Source organism: Sturnus vulgaris, chromosome 2, assembly GCF_052056855.1.
Source record: "Sturnus vulgaris isolate bStuVul1 chromosome 2, bStuVul1.hap1, whole genome shotgun sequence".
NCBI lineage: Eukaryota > Metazoa > Chordata > Aves > Passeriformes > Sturnidae > Sturnus > Sturnus vulgaris.
The window spans coordinates 103,893,224-103,918,241 of record NC_142244.1 but is presented as its reverse complement, the minus strand read 5'-3'; the positions used below and the strand labels follow the sequence as shown (position 1 = coordinate 103,918,241).

The 25,018-nt window shown below is 37.3% G+C and overlaps 1 protein-coding gene across 3 annotated transcripts in view; it reads left to right on the top strand.

Moving 5' to 3' along the window:
- ADGRG2 (adhesion G protein-coupled receptor G2) overlaps positions 1-25,018 on the top strand; it is a 46,784-nt gene that overhangs the window by 3,118 nt on the left and 18,648 nt on the right. For all 3 annotated transcript variants that reach the window (XM_014875807.2, XM_014875805.2, XM_088160250.1), the window contains exons 2-11: positions 3,720-4,337; positions 15,375-15,413; positions 16,772-16,804; positions 18,385-18,417; positions 19,317-19,358; positions 21,283-21,330; positions 21,893-21,960; positions 23,551-23,624; positions 24,423-24,462; positions 24,581-24,615. In XM_014875807.2, coding sequence (XP_014731293.2) covers positions 3,720-4,337; positions 15,375-15,413; positions 16,772-16,804; positions 18,385-18,417; positions 19,317-19,358; positions 21,283-21,330; positions 21,893-21,960; positions 23,551-23,624; positions 24,423-24,462; positions 24,581-24,615 — 1,030 coding nt within the window. The remainder of the gene's footprint in view (positions 1-3,719; positions 4,338-15,374; positions 15,414-16,771; positions 16,805-18,384; positions 18,418-19,316; positions 19,359-21,282; positions 21,331-21,892; positions 21,961-23,550; positions 23,625-24,422; positions 24,463-24,580; positions 24,616-25,018) is intronic.

Here is a 25,018-nt window from a genome sequence, read left to right as displayed (position 1 = left end):
GCTTGCATATTGATCAACAGCAGTCTTTTTGGATTTTATAGAGCAGACCAGGATAATAATTAGCAGATTGTTCTCATTTTGCATAATTTCTGTTAACTACCTGTCTTACAACTGTTTTCATCTACAAGTTGTGTCCACTCTGGCTCCCCTGACAGCTTTAAAGTGACAATTCCCCTAAAGAGTGTAATAGAATCTAGCAGCCCTTTAATCCACTATTGGCATATGAACTGATTTAATGCTTTGCACGAAATCGAACCTCTCTCACAATTTGTTCACTTCCAAAACCAAGTCTGCTGATGGTACTTCCAGTTTTGATCAGTATTTTTGCTCAGGAATGGAATTCCAGTCTGTCAATTTGGATAGTTAACAGTGACTTCATGTTTTGAAGCTGTGTCAGGAAACTTCCTTTACCAGTCAATTTGGTCATCTCTGCATGCTCAGGATTGCTTACAGGAATTTTGGAGGCTATATGAGTCATGGGAAGTATACTTCTGATATACACTGTTCAAAGAACAGCTGTTGCATCAAGTCTTTCAAAACTTTCAAAAATTTCTACTTAATAATGAAAGACTTGAGCAATTTTCTTCTTTTTTTTTGGAAAGACTGTGTCACCAGTGTTGGCAGGTAACTAGTTGGCCATTTCCTTTATAAAATCGGTTTCCTTATGATCCGTCCATGCTGTAAGGTGAAGATCTGTTTTAATTTTACTTAAAAAGGTAGATATATCTGAGCCCCCATTTTGAAAAATCTCCTATTCTGTGACACTTTCCCCTCCCATCCATTCTTCTTCATCCAGTTTCAAGTAATTTTAAAAGTTAGTTTTCCATGCTAAAGTGTTCTCAGCCAAGTATCCCGGATTTTGCTTTCAGACTGACAAGTGGCCAAAGTGAATGAATGAATTCATGCTGCAGGGTTAGGCGGGGGAGGCTTGCTGTTGGGTCAAATATGTCTTTTCTCTCCTTTGCCATTAAGAACCAATCTAAGTATTAACTCACCATTCAAAATCCACTGTCTGCTAGTTAGAATTTTCACCTAATTTTAGCCTGTACCCAGAGAGTTTTTATTTTGGTCTATGGCCTTGCATGGCACTTTGGCATATATATTGAACTTCAGGAATGATTCCAGGCTGTGAAAAATGCCTGCAAGTTTCTGCTAGTTAACATTGCAGAAAGAGTCTTGAATCTACAGGTTGCAACAAGAATAGGTATCAATGACTTTCCATGAAACTAGATGGATATATTTTCTGTTTCAAACATTTCTGGTAGCTTGTACCTATCAAGTTGCACTTGGAAGTTAGGAACTTTCTCCTTGTTTTTCCTTGTTGCTGTTGAAAAAGAAATTTGAGAGCCTGGAGGTCAAGAGACAGAAAAGTTGTCAGAACTGGCCTGATGAAAGCTGGTGCTCTGATTGCTTGAGAACATTACAGAAGAACTGGCTGTGAGTTTGACAGCTAACTAGGACTACGAACATAATCTACCCTGGAAAAAAAAAAAAACGGATCCAATTTGCCTGGAAGTTTGTCTTCTTACAGAGGAGCTAATAGAAAAGATTTTTTCCTATGTTGGATAATCTTTTCCTGCTTTCCAACCCTGACCAATCATGATTAATCCCATACGTCCTCTAGAGCGTAGATAAAAACTCTGTGTATATTTATTAAAATAAAAATATTAATATAAATATTAGATAATGATCTCCTTAAAGATGCCAGTAGTGCATTCTCTTGCACTGGCTGAACATCTGACAGGCTGTTTAATTTTTCTGTTGTTCCATAGGAACTTTTTCTTATTTTGTTGCTGCTGTGTGCACTCTAAAGCAAGCAACCATGATAATGATTATGTGAATGAAATGTGCGTATTTCCACAAAATAACAGTCAGCTCCCAAGAGTTTACATCTACAACCACAAAAGTCTGCCCTTTCCTGTACTGGGACAATGGAGGAAACAAGCAACCTACAAGAACTGAACAGTTATGATCAAGTTTCAGTGTTTGAGGGATTATCTGGAGCTACTGGTTTTATAGGGAAGGTGCCTGCTGGACCGGTTTATGAACAGAGAGGATTGGTGGATGATGGTTGGAGACTTCAGCAATCACAAAATAATTAGATTTTGATTTTTGGAGACTTGAGGAGGGGAGTCAGCAGAACTGCCACCTTGGACTTCTGGAAGGGAGACTTTGGCCTGTTTAGGGAGCTGGTTGACAGAATCCCTTGGGAAGCAGGCCTGAAGGGCAAAGGAGTCCAGGAAGGCTGGACATTCTTCTTCAATAAGGAATTCTTAAAGGGGCCAAGAGCAGGTCACCCCCTGCTGAAAGACAGTGGGGAGGATGACCAGCTTGGCTGAACAGAGAGCTTTGGCTGGAACTCAGAAAAGAAGAGTTTATGACCTTTGGAAGAAGGGGCAGGAAGCTCAGGAGGACTACAAGGATGCCTTAAGGTTAGACAGGGAGAAAATCAAAAGGGCCAAAACCCAACTGAAATTTAATCTGGCTGCTGCCATAAAGACCAAAAATATTTCTATAAATACATTAGCAACAAAATGGCTGAGGAGAATCTCCAGCCTTTATTGGATGAAGGGGAAATACAGTGACAAAGGGTGAGGAAAAGGCTGGTGTACTTCACGCTTTCTTTGCCTTAGTCTCAGAGTACCCAGCCCCCTGAGCTGGAAGACAGGAGTGAGGAGCAGAATGAAGCCTCAGTTGTATGAGGTTCAACAAAGCCAAGTGCTGGGGTCTGCGCTTGAGTCACAACAACCCCATGCAGCACTACAGGCTTGGGGAAGAGTGGCTGGAAAACTGCCTGGCAGAAAAAGATCTGGAGATGTTGATTGACAGCTGCTGAACATGAGCCAGGGTGTGCCCAGGTGGCCAAGAAGGCAAATGGCATCCTGGCCTGTATCAGCAATAGTGTGGCCAGCAGGACAGGGCAGGGATTGTCCCCCTGTACTCGGCACTGGTGAGGCCACATCTCAAATCCTGTGTTCAGTTTTGGGCTCCTCATTTCAAGAAAGTCATTGAGGTGTTGGAATAAGTCCAGAGAAGGGCAACTGAGCTGGTGAAGAGTCTGGAGTACAAGTACTCTGAGAAGCAGCTGAAGGACCTGGGATCCTTTAGCCTGGAGAAAAGAAGGCTCTTGGAAGATCCTCTTGCTTCTCTGCCTTAAGAGAAGAGAGGTTGTAGCAAAACGGGGCTCAGTCTCTTCGCCCAAGTAACCAACAGAGGAAATGGCCTCAAGTTGCACCTGGGGAAGTTTAGATACTAGAAATTGGATACTAGGAAATGTTTCTTTGTGGGAAGGGTTACTAAGCACTGAACTAAGCTGTGGAGGGAAGTGGTTGAGTCCATCCTGGAGGTGCTTGAAAGATGGGGACATGGTTTAGTGATGGACTAGGCATTGCTGGGTTGACTGTTGGACTCGATGATCTTGGTGATCTTTTCCAACCTGAATGATTCTGTGATTCTACATGGTCATCCTTGGTCTTGTGCTTAAGTTTTACTTCAAAGCTTTCATGAGCAGCTAGGATTTATTGACTGCCTCCACATTTGTCACTTCATCACCACAAAAATAAATCCAAAGAAGTAGGTTGCAAGATTGTTTCTTAATGTTTTGTTTTGAAATCTCCTAGGAAAATGCCTAGAAACAGTACTATATGGAAGAATAACTTTTGTATGAAAGATCTTTTTTAAGACTAAATAATTTTACAAATCACCTTTTCTTTATTTAGATCAGGAGGATTTCCTAGGGCGATACAAAGCCGTCTTTAAGACTGCATGTGAAGATCCTTGGAGCATGTCTTCAAGAATTTCTCTGCATCCTTTGAGAGAATTCCTTGTCTGTGTGCACCTCAAGCTGTATTCTTCAAACAGTCTGTGGACAGCATATGTATATGCTGAAAAAAGTCTTCACACCAATCTCTCTGCAAATAAGTATGAGCTTGGACTTACAGGAGATCATGGCAAAATGAAGATATGGTTGTTTGGAAAACAAATAAATACTTCGGTAAAACTTCATAAAAACACTTGGAACCAAATATGTATCCAGTGGAAAAGTGACAATGAGGAGATGAAAGTATTCATAAATGGAACAGAAAAATTACACAAAAAACTAAATGGGAAAGTTAATTTGCCTGGAAAAGGACAGTTTTTACTTGGCTGTTCAAAGCTGCAAGGTACAGCTGCGTCACCTCACCGGGGTATGACTGGGGAACTGTACCTGTTCAGAATGTGGGACAAGGCAAATATAACACAGTCTGAGGACTGCCAGGATAGTGGTGTTATACGCTGGAGAAAGGAGGATTGGACCTATAACACAACGGTAGAAGAGGATAACTCTTTACCATGTGGTAAGTACCACTGCATTGCTTGTGAAATAGTAATTCAGTCAAAAGTTGATCTGAGTGTGTCTAGAATTTCTCTTCCAGATTTTACAAAGTCTTAGTCTATTAATAATTTCTAGCTAAATTCTTGATGAGATCATGTGAGGGCCTGCAGCTTTTCCCAGTTTTTATCCAAATGAAAAGGTATAGCATCAGTCCTTTAAAGACTTTCAAATTGCTTCAACTTTTCTATCAATCTTTTGTGTAGTATGGGAGCAGGATGCATGCAACTAAAACTCCTTGGAATACTGGAGCATGTATCAATGTTGTCTTAAAATAATTAATATATACATATTCTATTCAGGGAATAAATGCAGAGGAGAGCATTGCTGGTTCTCATTCCACACATTTACTGGGCCAAAATTGCAATGAGTTTAACTTTTCACTGCTTCACTGGCACACTACACCATATTAGCTGGCAGGATCTACATCTGCAAAAATTATAGGAGGATCCAGTTTCTTCTTTATGAGTATCAGTAATGTCTCCTTTATTAAAATGACCAAATGGTTTCTCACACATTTCTAAAAATTCCACTCTGCTCTGAAAAAGAACAATAGAAACATTTGAATCAAACCAAACCAAGATTTTATTTTCAGAGAAATTGAGTTCAAGCAAGAGAATAATCCTGTATTTAGGTTTTGCTATCAAATCTGTTGGCAGAAAAAGACAAACTTTAATCAAGCTTTGATGGAATACAATTTATCAATCATAGGAAAGACATTATCCCCTAAGAGATTTTAATGTGGCTATCTCAATTATTGTTTCCTAAAATTTTTGTATAGCATCAGTGAATCAGTTTAACTGTGAAACAGTTATAATCTTCATCACCTTTCTACTTAAAAAATGTACCTATCTATTTCATGCAGATTAAAAAATATCTTTTATCTATGTAATCTTATCACCACTGCCTGACTGGACTAGATTCAAAGTGTTGTGGTAAGGGCAGTAAAACAAGGTGACCAGTTTTCTTTTTCTGAGAGAGAAAGAAATGTGCCCAACAAACCAAGACTAATGGAGAATGCTGCTAGCACTGGTTTGAAATGAGTGAAATGCCTTTGCTGGCCTTGATGCAGTAGTTGGGAGCTCAGTTTCTTTGTTGGGTTGTGTGATTTGGGAAAGGAGCTGAAGAAAGGACTCTTACTCATGTCTGGCTGTGCTTGAAGGAACACAGTCCTAAGGCTGAAGGGAGGAACATTCTGGCTACCAGACGTATATTTGGTACAATGGAAGTCTGAGAGAGGTATGTCTGGATAGTAGGGAAAATCTTGGTCAGAGTGGAGCATCTTATTATCTTTTACTGATGCACAGAAAGGACAACCTCCTTGTTTTCTGTTCCAGCAATTTTTTCCCTGAATATTGAGCATCCTTAAGCATCACAGGGAAGCTGAATCAGGCAATGCCCATCTCCAGCCCCAACTGATTAATAATTTTAGAATTCGTGATTTAGCAGCTTTTGAAATCCTTTGTCTACCTGCAAGAGCTCTCTAGTTAGTGTGTAAGATGCATTGTTTCCAAAGCTTTGTTGCTTAGCCAAACTGAATAACTATGCTGACAGGGGTTTATTACAGTGCAGAGATGATCTCTACTGCCAAATCTAAGTTATTTCCTCTAGATAACTTGGGAACATAACAGCTTTTCAAAGAGAAGCTTGCTGGAGTTTTTTTTTACAGTTTATTCGCCTCACTTCAGTAATAGATGCATTTTAGCTCCACAAGTCATCCTGTGAAAAGCATATATTTAGCAAATACCAGTCCAATAGATAACAAAACTTTTACGGTAGAAGTATCTAATAGTCTGTGTCAGGTGATCTTAATTGATGTTACTACTACTCTTACAATCTGATTTCTTTCAGTAAATTCCTCTGAACGCCTGTGTAAAATTACCTGATTTGGGAAGCTTCTCTGTTGTAACTGTTTTTTGTTAAAACAGAAGGACTTTGAGTAGTAAGTCTGCAGAAGGATCTAATCTTACATCTGCAATGAAAGTAACTGGCAAAGGGCTAAAGTTTAGGAAAGTTCTCTGTAGGCACAAAAGGTTAAGAGGAAGTAGTTCATTACAGTCATAATTGTGCCGGAGGACAAGTTTCAGAAATTATTTTGTGACCTGATTGGCATTTTGTGCCTGCATAAAACAATTATTTGTAAAATGCTCTATTAAAGGCTGCCATCATTTCTGTGATTTCGTCTTTGCTTAACCACTCAAAGTCCTTGTGCAGTGTAAGCTGTTGTCTGATTGGTGTCTCATTGCCAGTGATCCATTGCATTAATAAGTCTAGATTTACTTAGCATCTATTTTCCTGTCTTTTTGTTGACTCTTCTGATTCTTTTACTTTAGATTTTATAATTTATGTGAAAATTTTTCAAATTGCCAAAAATATATTAATTTTTTTTTCTTAGCCATTTGGGGTCTAATAAGGATCAAAATCCTGATTGTGGTTAAGATTCACACACATGCTTAGCATTTAAAGGTATGCTCTACTTTAACTGAGAAGCTCAGTCCCCAGAAATGACTGGGATTATCTTTGCAGTAGCTGCATATTTTATGCATCTGAAGATTTGCAAGAAAGGGCATCAGACTGCTCCCCACTTTGTGATGAGGCTGATCACATTTCTTGGACTAATAGGTCTCAACAGTGAGCTTTTAGATCTGATTTAAAGATGAAACTCTTGCTCCTTCCAGTGACAGAGTCTTCTGGTGCTCCTGCTTGGTGTGGTCACTGCAGGCAGGGCTGGAGAGGGAAGGAGGCCACGCACTTGGTGCGTCACTGGCCTTCCACATACATTCTTCATGTTCCTTTGATAATTCCTCTCTTGCTAAGAGTGAGAGGTAGCATAACAGCTGTGATATAGTGAGAAGAGTGCAGGTTGAATGTCTCTCACTTTACAGATCACCTCCTGGTATTTAAAAATGCATAAGTGAAGAAAGATGTGCTTACTATTCCATATTCTAACCTTGGAAAATTTCTTTATCTTGTTCTTTGATTAATGATTCCTCTGTAGCTACATACTTTAACGTGGACAATATGAATGATGTCACTCTTGTATCTGTGTGATGCAAGAAAAATGTCTATTAAGTAATCTAAAGTTTCTGGTGATTTAAGAGAACAAACACACAAGTAAATAAATGAGTTTAAAGTGCTAAATCCTTGAAAAGAAACTGTAATCACCTGTAAGTACCAGCTTTTCAGTTGTCATTTTTACATGTGATATTTTTAGGTTGCCTTTAATAATAACTTCACAATGAAATGCACTGTTTAAACATTAATCATTTCAGTTATACATTAAACAGTAACTTTCTTAATCCAAATACAAATATCCAAACTGTTACGCTGTGCATTTATGCAAGGAGCACAGATATGATGGGATATCTTTAACAAATTTCAATGAATAAATCAAATAGATGATTTGGGCCACAACTGTAAATAGTAACACTGACGATAAAGCACTGCTGTCTCATTGTGTGATGTTGGTGCTTTAACTTTTAGCCAGTTGCTTTTGGTTGTTTTTTATCTTAATTATAATTCAGTGAATACATTGTGGCATTTTGGATTTCTCTAAACCATCCTGTCCAACCTTCAAGATTAAGATGTTGCCTTCTCTTTTTCACATACTCTATTAACTTTCAATATTACTGAGCCTGCTGCTGGTGTTGCTGGAGGGGGTTTCCACACTTCTGAGTACAGAGCAATTTAATGCTGATGGGAGAAAAGGGGAGTGATCAGTGCCCAGCCCAGTGTGACTATTTTGCCTCTGCATTCTCAAGGAAGAGGAAAACTTAGTTTGGGCTTTCATTCTAGTTTGCAGATGTGGACAGTAGAAGGTAGGTATTAGGCTCATGTAATCCTGTTTAAAGATTTCCCAACTGTGTCCCCATCTGATGACAGGATTGCCTTTCCTGGAAGGGAGGGTGAAGTCTCAAGGCTTTACATCCTCAGGGAGGAAGTGGAAATGCAGCTGTCACTCATCCACTCATCCAGTCTGTTGGGTACCAAACAGCTGTTGGGCTGTATTACTGTGTTCATGAAAGCAGAAGATGAAAACGTAAATTATTTGCCCCAATGCCATTTTTTTTTTCCCTAAAATTGTAAGGACAGAATACTAAAGAAACCTCTAGAAGCTCTTGAAGGAAATGTGATGGGAAAAAATACCTAACTCTGGAGTGCCTTTTTGATGAGTCATGTGCCACTTTACTTTGTACCTATTAACAGAATACGTGTTTGACCTTCCCTTTCTTTGCTCTCATTCCCTCCCTCTCCTGTGATACCAAACAAAGTGGCTTTTTGGAAATTAGCCTTTCAGAGAAGTAATAATTTGATTCACCTCAGTATCTAGTGTACAACTTTCCACAAACAGATAAAAACTGTATTTATAACCTAATTTCTTACAAGCAGTGAAACATCAAAGCTGAGTTAAAAACACTGAGCCTAAATTTTCTATTAAGGATGCTAAAATGAACTGAGCCTGATGTGAACAAGTTCTGACATTTGTTTCTGTCTGGTGGCTAGTGGTAATTCATCCTTTCTTCCATGGTGCCACCACAGGACATCAGAGCAGATACAAGGTGTTATGAGGGGCACCAAAACGTGAAACCAAGATTACACTCAAGTTTTATCCTATAAACTTATATACAGTGTGCCTCAAAATCTACCTTACATAGAAAGTCAGGGTAGGCTAATGATTCCAGTGTGCAACTAACTAACAACTGTTAACTTGTAGAGGATTTTTATGTATTATTGTTTTTAATGCCTTGTATGACAGAATGGTTCATTTTGGCAGAACATTTATTCAGCTGAAAGGTATGTCAGATGTTAAAGGGACCCTATCTCTTAATGGAAAATATGGATTTAATTTAAATAGGAAAATTTAATATCATATTTTCAGTGCCTGCTTCTGCAAATAATTAGAACAACACCATATTGAAATTTTGTTGTTTGAACTACTCAGTTATGTTCATGAGCAGGTCTTGTAAAATACATCAGTGCTGGGCATCTTCATTTCACTGAATGCAAATGGAGTGCAGTAGTTGCTGCACAGTTCTGGTAACTGCTCTAACAAACAGGTAACTGTTGCCTGTAAAAGTGTTTAGGAGAGGATCTGTATAGATTTAAAAATTTCAAGTGGAATTGTCTTTTTAAGTCTTAAATGCTTGTAATTACATTATCCAGAAAGTGATACTAGATATCTATTTGAAATTAAAAGATTGGCTTTGGCCATTCTGAGGGGAATTCTTCATACAAATCAATTCCACTGACTGAATGAGTTGAATTTTTGGTGAAAAAACTTTCAGCACTGTTGTGTGCTGTAATTTCTTATTTAGAAAATCTGATTTTTATAAATGTCTTTGTATTTTTATGTGTAAGTCAAAACTGATCTTAACAGCAATATACAATCGTGATTGTCTCATGTAATTCTGTGATACACAGACAGCCAAGTACTGTGGCTTCAGGAGAACAAATTACATACCCACCAGGGTGTCCCTTGGGATTCTTCAATTTGCTGTTGATCTGTTTGTGAGAACTGAACCTAGTCAAGACTACCTGTTCTTTGAAAGAAGAGTCCTGGGTGCTAGTACAAACTGTTGTCACTTTCAGCATGTTTTTCAGTTAATACAAGTAAGATTTTAAATCTCTCCTCTAGGCCCTACATATATAAGTCCATAAATGGATGTTTCTCTGCCAGGAATGCTGTTGTGCTTTGACAGATTGGCAGGGCTGTTGCTACTCCTTAGCATTCAATGCTGGTGTCTGGAGCTGACTAGATAGCAGCTGCCCTTGCATCGTCTCACATGTTTCCTGAGACAGAGGCCAGCTGTCACAGCCCTTCTCTCTGTGCTGTCCCCTGCCCCTTCTCACCCATCACACAGGCTGGGCAGGGGGAGTGTCCATGGGGACACTCCAGTTCACTAAATTTCAGACTCTTTCTCCTCCAAAGAAAGCCCAATAGGTGCTTGCCCAGTCTCAGGCTTGCTCAGAGGATGCTTTCTGCAAAGATTTAAAGACGATCATGAAGGGTTAGGTAAAACAGCTTTAGTCAGGAGCAGCACTGTTCTCCTGAGACAGGGGGGCAAGGAACTGCTGCCAGTAATGTCGTTCTTGCACCATATTGTTATCAGAAGCCAGGTTCCAGCTGCTTCTCCCTTCTCCACCCTGGAAAAACTGAACTGCTTCTCACAGACCGGGTTGCCTGAAGACAGGTGAATCAGAAAGGGTGTTGCTTTTCCAAAAAATTTGAGAAACAGTGTACTGCTCATAAGTGAGATTGAAGGTAGGGAGAAAAAAAGGATTTTTTTCGTTATCACACTTGGAGATAGAACATTGTACACCTTTCATGCTTTAAGGGCCTTTTCTCTATCTTGTGCCTGAGCTACTGAACAAATGATATACTTTGAGTGACAGTGCTTTTGCTGCAGGCACTAGAACCATTTGCCCCATCTTGACCATTGTGTTCCAAAGCCTCTTTGTGCCTTTCTTTACCTTGTGCCTTTCACTGAATTAATTTTTCAATGCTGCGTTGCTTGGTGGAACAGTTTCAGCAGGACATGTGGAGACCATCCCATCTAAAAGATCCAGTAGCTTGAGAATTAAAAGCTGTCATGCTAAGGAGTACTGTAAGCACAAGGCTATATTTTCAGACAGGGCCAGTTACTGGTCTCTCTCAGAGCTACATCAGCTTGTGCACCTATCCTTAAGTACTGTTAATAGGTTTAGTCTCCTGCCAGTCTGGAGCTGCTGAAGTTACACTGGTTTCCATTGTTAGATGAAGTCATTGGGAAATGAAGGTTGTCACCATTTTTGCAGTTGTAGTGTGGGGCTGTGGTGAGAGCTGCTAAACAGGTTTCATTCCTGTGGAACACAGATGGGATTCCCAGGTCGTGGCTTAGCTAGCTATTTGTGCCAGAACAGTATAAAGTGATATGGAGACAGTAAGGGACTTGCTGCTTTTGTTTCTAATGATGCATGTTAGCAACAGAAACCAGTGCTTGCCTCATTTAATCAAGTTGCCTTTTCCTTCAGAAAAGAAACCAAACAGTTCTTGTGGGGGCCCATTCTATCTCCCTTGCAACAAAAACAATGAATAATACTGCCTATTTAATTACTGTTTGAATCTTCAAGAGTGTTTTCTATTAGAGAAAATGTAGCAAAGTATTATTACAATGTGTAATCCTTTGTTTTGGAATAGGATATGTTAGGTGTATTGATTTGGTGATCCTAAACTAACAGTGTTGCAAATGAAAATCCATAGAGCAAATAAATGGAGGTTTCATATATGTAAGGATTTTCATGCTCTTATCAATAGTAAACAACGTAAGGGCAATAAATTTTCTGTTAGCTTGTAACTAACACATCTCGAGTTACTTTCCTTTTTACATGCCAACTTTAGGGATATTTTAGAGTGAACTCCAATCCGTCTCCAAATAAATCTATTCACTTTATTTTCTTGTTCTTAAACACAACAAAGGAGGAGGGTTATCAAATAAATTATATACGAGTCTCTCCTTCCTCCTTTCTGTATGCAAAGGTGATTCTGATTAAAGACTTGGTTAACGAACTTAAAGCTGGACCTTGAAAATGACAAGTCTCATACTCATGGATAATTTCTAGCAGCTGTAGGCATATGACTGTTGTGGAGTAAGAGGAGTCATGGTTAGACTGGTGTTCATAAATAAAGTGCCTCTCAGATTATGCATGCCATCATCAGTTGCTGCATTTGCCAGCTCCATATTAATGACTCGTGTTTAGTTTGTTTTACTCCCTGTACTGCTAGATGTGCTATTAAAAGCATTTGGCATTTTTACAGTTCACTGTCTACTTACTAAGCTACAAAACTAAATATGTTAATGAACAATTTTTGTACCTACCTCAGGGTACTATTTGTATTCTCAAAATTTCACGATGTTGAAGGGATATGGAGGATGCAAAAGGCAGCTTGTGTACAGCAAGACTGTCTCCACTGAATTAGAGTGAGAAAGATGTTAGATTCCCTGTACAGATTTTATTTTTTAAATGGGCAAAAGAAGCAGTGTGGTGGTGTTTGTTCCGAGATGCTGAATATCCAGGTGAGTTCCTTTTGAGAATTTAATGTCCTCCAGACCTTTTTTTTGGAGATAAGGGCTTTTGTACTGATGAAGACTAGTAACAGGCAAACATTTGGAGATAGAATTCACTTTCTAGAGTAGGAAAGCCAGATTGCCCACCTGTGGAAGGATGCTTCCTTCTCTAACCAGAAGTTCCGTCAATTATCTTCATTCATCCCATTCTACCTTAAAAAATATTACTTTTTAAACAATACAGAATAGTTTTATCTGACTACTGCTCCACCTCTGCATATTAAAGTTGGTATTGATGTTGTATTAAGGTTTTTGCCAGGCCTGTACTAGGTGCTAAGAAAATAATTTTATGGCATCTGTAATACCTAATCTCTTTACAATGTTAAAGTAACAGCACTTGTACATAAGAGCTCTAGAACATATATTTCTTACAGAAATATGTAAGTATATATTTTATCTGGACTTAACATATAGTGAGAAGTCTTAATTTTCCTGAAAAATTACTATAGAAGTTAGAGTTATATCCAGATTTTCATGATCTATCAAGTTACTACAGTTCTAGTTTTAAAAAAGAGCGATTTTACTTCTCTGTTGGCAGAATTCTCAAAAAAGTTGTCAAAAGAAAATCTCAAAAGTTGCCTCAAAAGAGATGTTTGATATAACTTTGTTTTATTTTTACTGAAGGAGTTTAAATTTGGTAGGCTGATATGTATAAAGGTGTGAATTTTTACTAGTGCTTTAACTTAATGGATATGTATTATTTTAATACATATATCCTTCTTCTACATAAGAAAATTTCTACCCTGGGTGTAAATTAACTAAAACTAACAGTTTCATGGAAAACTCTTTAACATTTGTAGTGCAATTAATCCAATTTCCATTTATTCATCCTGCCATATTTCAGAGTTGCTGCTTTTAGTAGCTTCATGCAGTGAAAGACATTCAATAAAAATGAACTGACATTTTTCGTCTTGTCAAGCTCTCATGTTGTCTCTGACATCAGATCACTGGTCCCAGTATCCCAGCATTGGAGTAGCCAGGCAACAATCTGTTTACCTGGCTGGCAGCTGTCATCTTTGTGCATCTCACACCTCGCTCAGGAATAGGGAGGTTAATTTCTGTCTCATTTATGATTTCTGTCATTTCCCTCTCCTGTTCTTGTGGCTGTCCTGCTGCAGAACAGGCTGCCTCTTCTGAGTTGTTGTTCTACATCACCTCCAGAGGATCTTCTTCCTCCTTCTCTAACTGGATCAACCTCCACTTCCATAGCTCCCTCTTGATGTTATGGTTAGGGTTGTGTCTCTGATTCAGCTACAGCATCCATTTGTTTTTCCTTGGATGCAGAGACCCTATTGCCCCTTTCAGGGTGTGAGACACAGGCCTGGTAGGTGTATGCCAGGACCTAACAGTACCAAAAGTCTCTGTCTTTGGTGTAAGCAATACATCCTTCCTGCAAGAGATCTGCCTTCTCACCAGGATGCCTTGAGTGTAAACTCCCATGCCATCAGAGGTGAATACTGCTCTAGGCACCTGCCCAAATTCTCCTGCACACCTTGCTACCTAGGAAGGTATTCTAGGCTACCTAGGAATTTGTTCCCTCAGAGCACTTTCCTGTGTGTCGTCTCCAAGTGATTGATTACTGGAGGTCCCACAGATGGATGACTGGATTCAGAGTCTGAGGATGGTCATGTAGACTACAGGTGCAAGTGGGCCACCACTGCTGGAAGAAGGAAGGTGTCAGTATCTAAGGACATAGGCAGTGGTGGAGGTAATCTACAGCAACCTGGACAGCAGCAAGGTCTCCAAGGATCTGATTGCTGTCCATTGCACATGGGCTGTGTGGCACAGTTTAGTACACACCAGTGTGACATGGCGGTGATGGACTGGCCAGATATCAAGGCATTACTTGTAGACAAACTGTCCCATCTACTCCAGATATTTGGAGAGAATCTCTCTCTTCTTGTGATACCCTTGGGCTTGAATCATGACTGTGCTTAGTGCCCCACCAGGTTCAGTGACTTGAGGTTTTCTTCCTCCCTGCCCAGACGGGGTCTCGCCTATTAAAGGTGCTGAAATAGATGACAGTGCTTTAAGTATATGTAATGCTGTGTTGCTACTTGTTTTTCAAGGCCCAGGATGGTGTTTTGAGTGGTGACAAGCTGCAGGGAACGTTTGGAGCTGTCTGCTACTTTTCATCTACCACGGGAAGCACATAGCACTTGCCTTGCTGGCAGATTCCCTGCAGTGGTGTGATTTAATCCATCTGCTGGGCCTCCTCATTGATAGCCCAACCACCATCTTTATTCCAGGGAGGCTTTAGTTACTTTACTCTATTGATGACATTGCGTTTCACATTCATGAGTGAGATGGCTTCAATTGTCAGATCAAGAGCCCATCTGTGTGTTGCATCTCTCCCTGGGTGTCCCTGGGGACATGTTTCCTGGGCCCATTGAGCTGGAAATAGCTCACCTTTTCATCCCAGCGCATGTCCACCTGAGCTGCTTCATTTCTGACAGCCTGATCTTTCACTGTTTAGATGTTCTTTGGTGGTGCAGCTCTTGGACACCTGAGTATTTATATGATGTGCATGCACATCATGGTGTTCATATACGTGTTACAGTTTTAGTTGCTGCTATTTTAGTCCATCTTCACTCAGGTAAATGTGCTGAATAGGTTTCTGAGTACATTGGCAGTGGAAGAGAAGTGGCAAAGCTCATGGCCTAATCTGTATCTTACCTAAGTATAAAAAGATAAACTGAGGACAAAACTGAACTCAAAAGAGTTTAACTTCCAGCTTTCAAAAAGTCTTGACACATATTTCTCAATGGATGCAAAGCAGTTTTGCAAGCCATTTTGAAGTGATGTGAGTACCACATCTAAAAGGATTGTGTTTAAAGAAGTGTGTGTGTATGTATATGCGTGTGTATAAATACATAAAAAATCTTCTTATTTTGCAGTTGAAACTACTGCTACACTGCCTAGCAGAAAAATAACAGGTATGTTGGGATTCTGTGGGATTTTGCCCCATTGTTCTTTTGTTTTAGAAAATGTGTAGTAAGATTGCTGCTACTGTTACTTTTTAATTCTTAGAGATAGTTAGTTCAGCATATGCAAACACTTGCAAGTTGATTTTCCATATCATCATTCTGGCTTATTAGCTAATTTTGTGGTGCAAACAGCATCAGTAATTTTCCAGACGAAATGAAAGTAAAGTCACTGAGATGATTCTGATTCTCCCTTCATTACAGAAATAATTTATCCTTTGGAAAGAAGCTATTGCTAGTTTTCAGTAAGGCATGTAAAATAGTCTTACTGGAGCAAGGAATTCACAAATGTTTAGCATTTCAGAAAATTCCTGTTTACTATTTTTAATTAAATCTGTTTTTCTTCAGGGACTTATGGTATCTCTGATTTAAATCTTCTGCAGCAGTAGGAAAGGCTTTACACTAAAATTAGTGTATTGTAAGTAACATTATAGGATGACTTTTGACCTTTGAAAGATGTTGAAATACCTTAAGTATATTTTTTGAATAGTGCTTCATGTTTGCATCCAGCTGCTCTTTAGATTATATTTTTGTGGTAACTGTGACCTCTAACTTGACTTGTCTCTGGCAGTATCAAACCTCCCAGTGACTGAAAGGGCCAACTTTAAAGTTGCTATGTGAACAAGATACCAAATTTCTGAATTTCTTTTTGATCAAAATCCTAACTGTAACAATATAAAAATCTAATAGCTAGAGTTTGCTGTATAAATAGTTGGCTGGTTCCTGTTAAGATCAGACGTTCAAACTTGAAATTAATGAGTTTGGTTTTTTTCCCCCTCGTTGCTTTTTGCAGAAGAGAAAAGAGAATGCATATGAATGGGATAAATTTTAAGTGGCGAGTCTCACTGTTATTATAAAAAGTCTGAGAAGAGTTTTTCGTACCCAGCTAGAGCCATCTTGCTGTGCATGCTTGATTCCCATTCCCAGAATTAGCACTCAGGATAAGCATGTAGCTTTCAGGCTAGTGTGGCACGTATCTTGGGTTTTTAACATTACATAATTGTGGCTTTGTAACATTATACAATTAAACTGTCCAGTATTACTTGAAAAAAATTGTCTCGCATCGAATTCTATTTGAGTGCATAAAAATTGTGGGGCTTTTTTGTTTGTTTTTAACCAGAGATTGCTACATCTGCCTTTTTTGACAACTTGGAGGTGTTGTTCTGAAAGAGCAGGTGTTGCCCTCTTCTGGTCAATGCAGTAAACTTTTGATGATATAAGAAAAGCCTGCTGAGGATGATAATGTATGTGTCTGAAACTTCATAATGGTCTTTCCTTTTTTTTTTTTTAATCTAAAACAAAATTCACAGATTCAGAAGAATCAGCTGCAACAACAACTTTTGGTAAGAAAATCAGGACTTTACTGATTTTTCCAATTTTTGGTATTTCCTCTTAGTTAGATCTGATTTTATCTGCGGTAGTGCAGAATAGAGTAATAGTGTAATAGAGTAATAGAGTGTGTAATAGAGTTCCAAAATTAAAATATTTTCATTTCAAATTACTTGTTTCATTCATACATTGTAAATAGCTTACCTTATAGGATCACTCATCGCTTGTGGCAGTGGTGCTTGGGGTGAAGTAGGTGCAAGTTGCTTGATCAGGAGCCTTTTGTTCAGTTATCTGAGTACTGAAGAGTTTGGAGAGATGGTAGAGGAGGAAAATTGTAATGAGAGCTCCTTTACATCTCCTCCCACCCTAGCAGATGGCATTTCATGCCGTGTATTAGAGTGCACACACACAAGGCTCTAATAAGTCCTGGAACCAGGGGTGATAAGCATCATCTATGAAGGCATTTTAAAAAAACTAAGAATGAGACACATGGAAATAACCTGTGTGAAAGCCAGCTGCTTTCTTGCTTAATGTATGCTGACATAGAGTTAGTGCTCTGGATAAAAGAAATTATACAGATGCAAACACACATGATCTTGTTATTTTATAGATACAGTCTCTCTTTGGGAATGGTTCATCTTTAACAGCTGCATCACATTCAGTATTTGTATATTGAATGTATGGTGTATACTAGACCAACTAATACAGATGAAAGCAGCACTTAGTTTTCACACTGTTCATATTTTGACTACTTGTTAGTTGCCTTAGAAAATTTCTTCTTCTGTTGTGAATCTGATCTGATCCACTTAAAAAAAGTCACTAAGTTGTCATATTGAAGTGGAATAAAGTGGTCTTCTGACCACTTTGTATTCCTGTGCAGACACCTAAAATATTCTCACTAAGCACAGCCCTTTAAATTTTCATCTATTGTCTTAATTTAACTTTATTTTTTCCCTTTTTGATGTAGCTGAAAAAACTTTACATCATTACTCTATTTTATTTATAGATGGTTATTGACAAAAACAGCTTTTTTGGACAGACAGTTGGCCAAACCCAGTGTCATCTCTGCTTATAAATGTTGTGAGTTCATGCAGGAAAAGGTCCTTGGGGTTAAGCAGTTACTGCAGTTGGATATGCAAAAATTCGTCTACACCTTCTGAAAGAATGAAACCAGTAAAAGGAACTTATCTGAGGAAAATTTGATTCCCAGCTGGTTGTATTCAGATACTCAGATTTTTGAAACAACGTGAATTTTAATCCAATTAGTATTGAGATAATCTGAACACTCTTAACAAGCTTTGCAGTTGTTCTGAAATGAAATTTAGATAAATAATATTCAGTTTCTGTTCAAAATCTTGATTTTTTTCTCAAAAATTCATAGAAGTAAAATACTTTATTAATACAATTTTTACTTTTTTAATCTTTTCTTCCGTAGAATTCTCTATTGTTATTTTTATCACCTATCCTATTAATTCTTCAGGCAAGATGTTATTAATGTTTCTCTTATTTAGATTTTGCTGTATTTAGACTTTTGGGTTTTTATTGTTTTATTTTATTTTTATAGATCTTACTGTTACGAATTTTTCTATTTCAGATATGTCTTCAGAGGAGACTACACAAAGTACAGGTGAGAATTTGCATGGAGGGAGTAAGGTTTCAAGGGAGATGTTAATTGTATTCATGTTTCTAGTTGCTTTTTTGTTGGTTTTTTTTTTAGTAACTGGGATTTGTTTATTCAAAATTATTTTCTTACATGTTTTTAAAATTTGTATTTATCTGCAATTTGTATTTTTAGTCTGCATGATTAGGGCTCTGAAGTGCACTTAACTGAGCTGTAAACCTTTATTTTTCATTCAAAATATTGTATTGCTTACCAAAACCCAAACAGGGCAAATACTTCTTTTAGCAAGTATATAGGGTAAAATGTTTTCTATGCTTTCTGATACTATTTAAGTTATTTTACAGAACTAAAATGTGTACCCCATTCCTTGAAGACACTTACATATGTTCTTGCAAGGAGTTGTCAAATAGGATCAGAAAAGACTCAATCAGAAGAGCTTGTTACCCCTTCCTTTCCTGATTTTCCCTTTTGAAACGAGGAGTAGGTTAATTCCATATCAGTATGGATTCCTCCATGCCTGTATACGAGCTGGACATCCTGCTGTTCTTCATTGTTTATTGAAAAACACATATTTAGAATAGGAATTCCTCTTATGTTGAAGTACCCATGTGGAATAGGATAAATAGGAATCATCTTAAAAGCACCACTTTCTCCTCTAAGCAATAGAGAGCCAGGAGTCACTGGCTCAGATGGGGGTACAAACATATAACTGGATGGATATTTCTCCACTTGCTGCTTTTGCATTTCCCACGCTGAAAGTAACTTCATTTTCTTATAAATTGTCTCGTGTTTACACTTTTCCTGTAAAGACAGTCTGAAATAGAAATAAGAGTTTATTTTTGTGACATGTATTTCATGGGGGTTTTTTAAGTTAAAATGTGAAAACTTTTTTTTTTTTTTTACAGAAGCCCTCACAACAACTGATTATTACTCCACCACAACACCAGGTAGGGTTCATCTGTCACCACTGTTAACATTTTTGTGCATCTCAAATTTTTTGCGTGTGAGTTCAAGAAGTCTGGTTTTTAATATATTTTTTACTTGGTATTGTGGTATGTCATATTAACAGTCTGCCTTACCTCACATTAATGTCCAGTCTGGTAGAATAACTAATTTTGCAATGCTTGTCTAGATGGCTGCATCTAGAAGAGTTTGGTTATTTTGTAAGTCTGAGCAGTTACTGTAGGTACTGTAGGTTACTGTAATGTAAGAAACACAATCTCAGGGACCATGTTTGCTTAAAAAGAAATCTTCATGCTCTTTAGTAGATGAAGCAAACTGAAAACAGTTGTATTTAACCTCAGGGCAGGCCCAGTAGGACCAGGAATAGACTGAATTTTATTTTTTAATTACCCATGTAGAAGATCCGTAGCCCAATTACAATGGATTTGCTCTGAGTTAGTGCAAGTGGAAGAACTGGCTTGAAGCCTTAAAGACAAGGGTAATTGGACTGTGTGAACATGACCTGCAGAAACATTGCAGCTGTGTAATCTGATGCTCTCAGGGGACTGGAAGCCCTGGTGATTTTTGATCAATCTTTTATCCTCCACACTGCTAATCCGTTTTGTGCGTTTTGGTGGCATGCAGAGATCTTAAGACTAGGAGGCACACACATGGGTGATGTGTAAGGAAAAAGGAGTTGATACTAATCTTTTGTGGCACTTTCAGATTTTGTGTTGGGTTTTTATAACTTTCTCTCTTTGTAGTAAATAATTTTGACAATTTTTTGTTATATTCACGTAGGATTATTGTTTATCAGTTATTTATGAGAATTTTATTTTTTTAAGGATTGTTTAAAAAAGCAGTATACAAGGTTTGTAACTATTTCACTGCTATCAAAAGGGAAGGCAAATTTAGAGTCATGGAAATATTAAGGTTGAAAAGATCTCTAAGATAATCAAGTCCAACCATCACATTTATTTGATTCTAAACTACTGTCTGATTTTTTTTTTTCTAATAATTTTAATATTGCCACAAACTTACAGTCTGTAACCTCTGGTCACTTATTTATTGACAGTGATAAAAATTAATAAAGCAGCAATCTTTTACAGTAAAATGTTTACACCACAGAGAAAGTGAAAAAAACGTCTCATTTGGTACTATTACCAGCAGAAAAAATAGAAATAGTTTCTTTTCTGTTAATGGAGGCCAGTCCATCTGCTTAAATAAGGAAAGTTGTTTTAATGAACAAGTGTAGGAGTTTTGTCTTGGATGCAAATATCTTTCTAGTGCTTTATTTTGCAATTATACAACAGAGCCATCTGTTTACAGTACCCTAGTTTAGGATCAGTGTTATTTCTCAGCAGTGTAGGTTGTATTAAAAATATGGAAAATATAAAGCAGCCAAAAACTTGCTGTAACTAAATGAAGGCATGTTCTACTAGATAAGAGTGCACATGGTTGCTGTCATCATAGCTTGAATTCCATCAGGTAGAACAGTTTTAGCTTCATGCTATCATATGGACTCATAGTAGGATCCTCAGAAGCAGATCATATGCTAGTGATTGAATTCTGTGATAATTAAAGAGCTTATCAATTATATGTTGATTTCTGTTTCTATTTAAATTAAAAAATAAAAAAAAGAAAAAAATTGAGACCACTTGCATGTAAGTCTTCTGTCAAAACTGTTGCAGAAAAGTATTCAAAATAAATTAAACAAAGGCAGCATATTTCTGAATACTAAGTCTTAGAAAATGTCATCTAAGTGCTGTAGAGAGGTGGAGCCTAGACAGTATGTCATATACTTCCAGAAGATAAAGTCATTTACATTTCAAACACTGGCATGATTGTAAATATGTGTGATAATATTGGATTTAAGTTTAACTTTTTTACTCAGTAGTTGTTTGATTTTTTTCCCAAAAAAATCTATAGCAGGAGAAACCATTGTATGCAACGTAACACGTGTCTGTAATTATTCAGGTTAGTGATTTTCTTTTCTCTTTTTTAAAATAAAAATCTTGTCCAAATGTTCTATAAACAGAGTAATGAAGCAATGTTTAGTTGCCGTGTGAAAGCTTGGTCTGTAATATAGAGAGATTTAATACGGATTAAAAAAATATTAAAGGTGGGGAGCTTAAGAAGTATTTAGACTCTTGTACTTTTGATCTTCCATTTCTCATCAAAGGCACACAGTTGCAGATAAGAATTGCAAAAAAGCCCCCAAGAAACAAGTAAGTTAGGAGTTCTATTTATAATAATGTGAAGTGCAGTTTTTCTGTTTTGGAAAAAGATTAAATAGAAGGAATTTAGGGACAGCCGTCAAAGTTAAATATATAAAAAATAATGAAGCTATTGCACTAGCTCATTTTTTGAAATAGATAAAAAGATGGAAGAAAAATTGCAAAAATAGATAAGCTAGAGCAAGTGTTCTTATTTCCCTTGTATCAAAACACAAAGACAGTAAATTTTTCAGTTCTCAAAAAAAATTTGCATTCTATGTTAGTGCATTGATTTTCCTAACTTTTTATACTTTTGGTTTTAGTGTTTTATGTGGGCAAGGTAAAACTTCGGGCAAGTGAAGAAAGTAATGCATCACTAAATGTAGAAATAGTAAGTATTCTTCCTTTTAAAACTTTATTCTAAGGAAGGTTGAAGTAAGTTTCTTTGTCTACACTTAAAATAAGTAACATGATTCTTACTGTGTTTGCAGTACAAGATACTGTTTGCAGTGGATAGAACAGCTCTGTTTTAAACGGCTGCTTTATAGCTAAATTTTAAAATTCCAGCTAAGTAAACTTTCTACAGTAAGGACCTGTATTCTCTTCATAGCCTCTGAAAGGAGGGGGAAGCCCTGGAAAATCTCAAGAATTTACATTTAGGCACACAGGATCTTCCTTTGGAGATTAATTTAGGCACTTGCTTTTGGAAGATCAGCATCATTAAATGGCAACTGTTTAAGCGTAATTAAAGTTGGATTATATCCTGAAATAATTCATGCTGAGATTCTTATAAATAGTTCTATGGTGTTTTGTGTGGTTTTTGATTATGCTTTTGCATGATCATTCTCTGGTTTTTTTGGCTTGTGGTTACTGAGTTACTAATTTTGCAATAGGCTTATGTGACATGAATGTGTCCATTTATACAACACAAGAGGGGTTTAAGAGGACTGTGTCATGCATGACAACGACCATATAGATGACCCAGTACCAAGATAATTCTAAGATAATATTAATACTACTTGTTGTTACTGATGGAAACTGAGGGGAGGGAAAAAGAAGGACCATGTATCTTTATCCTACACATCCCTGTCAGCCCTCAGCCTGAAATTTCACATGCCAGTCCCTGAAAGCATGAGAGTAGTCAGCAATGTAACCACAGAGAAGAGCTATTGCATAGCTGCACATGGAGCATCACGTTTGGGCAGGGATATGGCCCTGGAGAAAGCCACCTCTGCATCCTGCTGTGTTTCAGTGGTGATAATGCCGACTGAAACTGTCCTAGCGTGGTAACATTACACCTATAGCTTCTGGAAAAACTGGTTTCCATCTCTTGAAACTCTTGGTTTTTTGAAGAATATATTTTAGGGGAAGTCAATACCACGTATATTAGATCACGTTTTTCCTCATGGCCCTTGCTGCTTCCATGAAATGTAAAAATAACCAGTAATGCTGGTAACCAAAAGAGCATGAGGATGCATATATAGAAAGGGTTCTTAAATAAACCTCAGTGTATCCCCAGACCCTAATGGTAGATCATACTTAGCTCAGGTCTATCATGTCTTTCACTACAGTTCTTGAATTCTCACTACCAGTATTCTGTCATCTGTTATTTATGTCATTTATGGAGCTTGTCCCATTGTTGCACTTAGAATTAAAAAATTAATTCAGTGTCTGGCCTAAGCTGTCTTTGTTGCAAACTATGCCAAATTCCTCTTTTTCCAGCATAACACATGGTGAGTTCACTGTCCTTTTTCCCCTGTCTTTTCCAAAGATTTTGGGGTTTGGTCTATACTAGATCAACACTTTCTTCCATAAATGGTGACAACACTGTCATGGTAAATACTTGTTGCAGTGTATTCATGAGAAAACATGCTTCTTATCTTTGTAATTTAAGCCTATTAAAATGTGTGAAATTAACAATTTTCTTATAAGGCTAAAAATTACTGGTTGTACTTAACTGTGGGATCTTTTTTCATAACAGATTAATAACATAACTACCCACAGTCGAGTCAAAAAATTAACTGAAATTCCAGCATATGCCCCACAAGAACTGAGGTAAGTAATTCTGAATAAGGATTGAAATCTTTTTTATATTTGAAAAAGATAAAGTGAGACCTTCCATGTGTTGAGCAAACATTGGGTTATTCCTGCACATTAAAAATTTCACAATTTTTAAGTTCTTGCTCTTTAACATAAAGTTCATACTTGTTAAAATACTCCTAGTTTATGTATCACTGGAATTTCTTTTAAAAAATGGTACACCAAATGTTTGTTACAATTTAAGGATTCAGTCTATATGGCAGGAAATTATGAAGAGAACTTTCCTAGCTGCATGTTCTTCAATAAATATTCTTGAAGTCATATCTATGGTTTTATTTTGGTGTAGTTTTTTATTTGCCAGTCTTTATAAAGGAGAGGTTTGAATGAGTATATATTTCCCAGACTTGCCCTGCAAATCAAAAAGATGTGTTTGGCCAACAAATCTTGTTTGTAGAAGAAATCCATATTTCTTACTCGTTCTATTTCTGTGGCTTTGAGTCTTGGCAAAAGGCAACATTAAAATTTATCTTTTCCTCTGTTAAATAACATTTACAGTGGGTTAATGGTCAAATGTGATGACAGAAGTTTAAGTTTAGTTTGTGTTGTGACTAATAAAAGTCAGCTCTTCAAATGTTTAATGCTCTGAAATGTGGTTTTGCAGCATTAGAACTGGTGTGATGTTAAAAAAACATTGATTAATAGGAAATTTTTTTTTCTCTTTTTTATTTTTTGGGTTTTTTTAATTAAATTGTTGTAGTTGTTTTTAGAAACATAAATAAAAATCCTCCATAACAGTAATATTTTATTTTAAAGTATTTCAGAGTTCAACAAAACCTTGCGAGCAGTAAGTGAGGTAAGATTACTGATTTTTGTTACTGTTTGGAAAACTTTTTTCCAACTTCTGATAAGGCATCACTCCTGATTTCTCCTTATAAACCAATTTTTTTTTCTGTTTTCATTTGTCATTACAGTCCTCTGTTATGGAATGCAGTGCAGAAAACCAGAGGTTTGTTCTTAAATTTTTAAAGGCAAAATATTTCAAAGCTCACATATTGTCTTGTGTTATGTGAAGTACGCATGGATCTGATCCAGAAGAAAAAGACAAACTCTCTAGGAAGTTCAGAAGTTCAAGAAACAGGCTGGAGAAATATATATAGGTTAACAAAGAAATTCTGATGTCATTATTGTCCTGGCATTAGTGATTTTGGAACAACCTTTTAGAGTTTGTTGGTTTTGTTTAACTGAAATGTATTGCTTCTCATTAGTCTTCTGCTGAAGCCCAGGCTTCTCTGCCATATTTCTTCTGTGTCTTGGTATTACCTGAGACACATAACTGGGAGCACCAGAATTCCAGAATTTGTAAATGCAATGCAGTCTTTGAGAGATTTTCTTGAGACATCCCAAGTTCT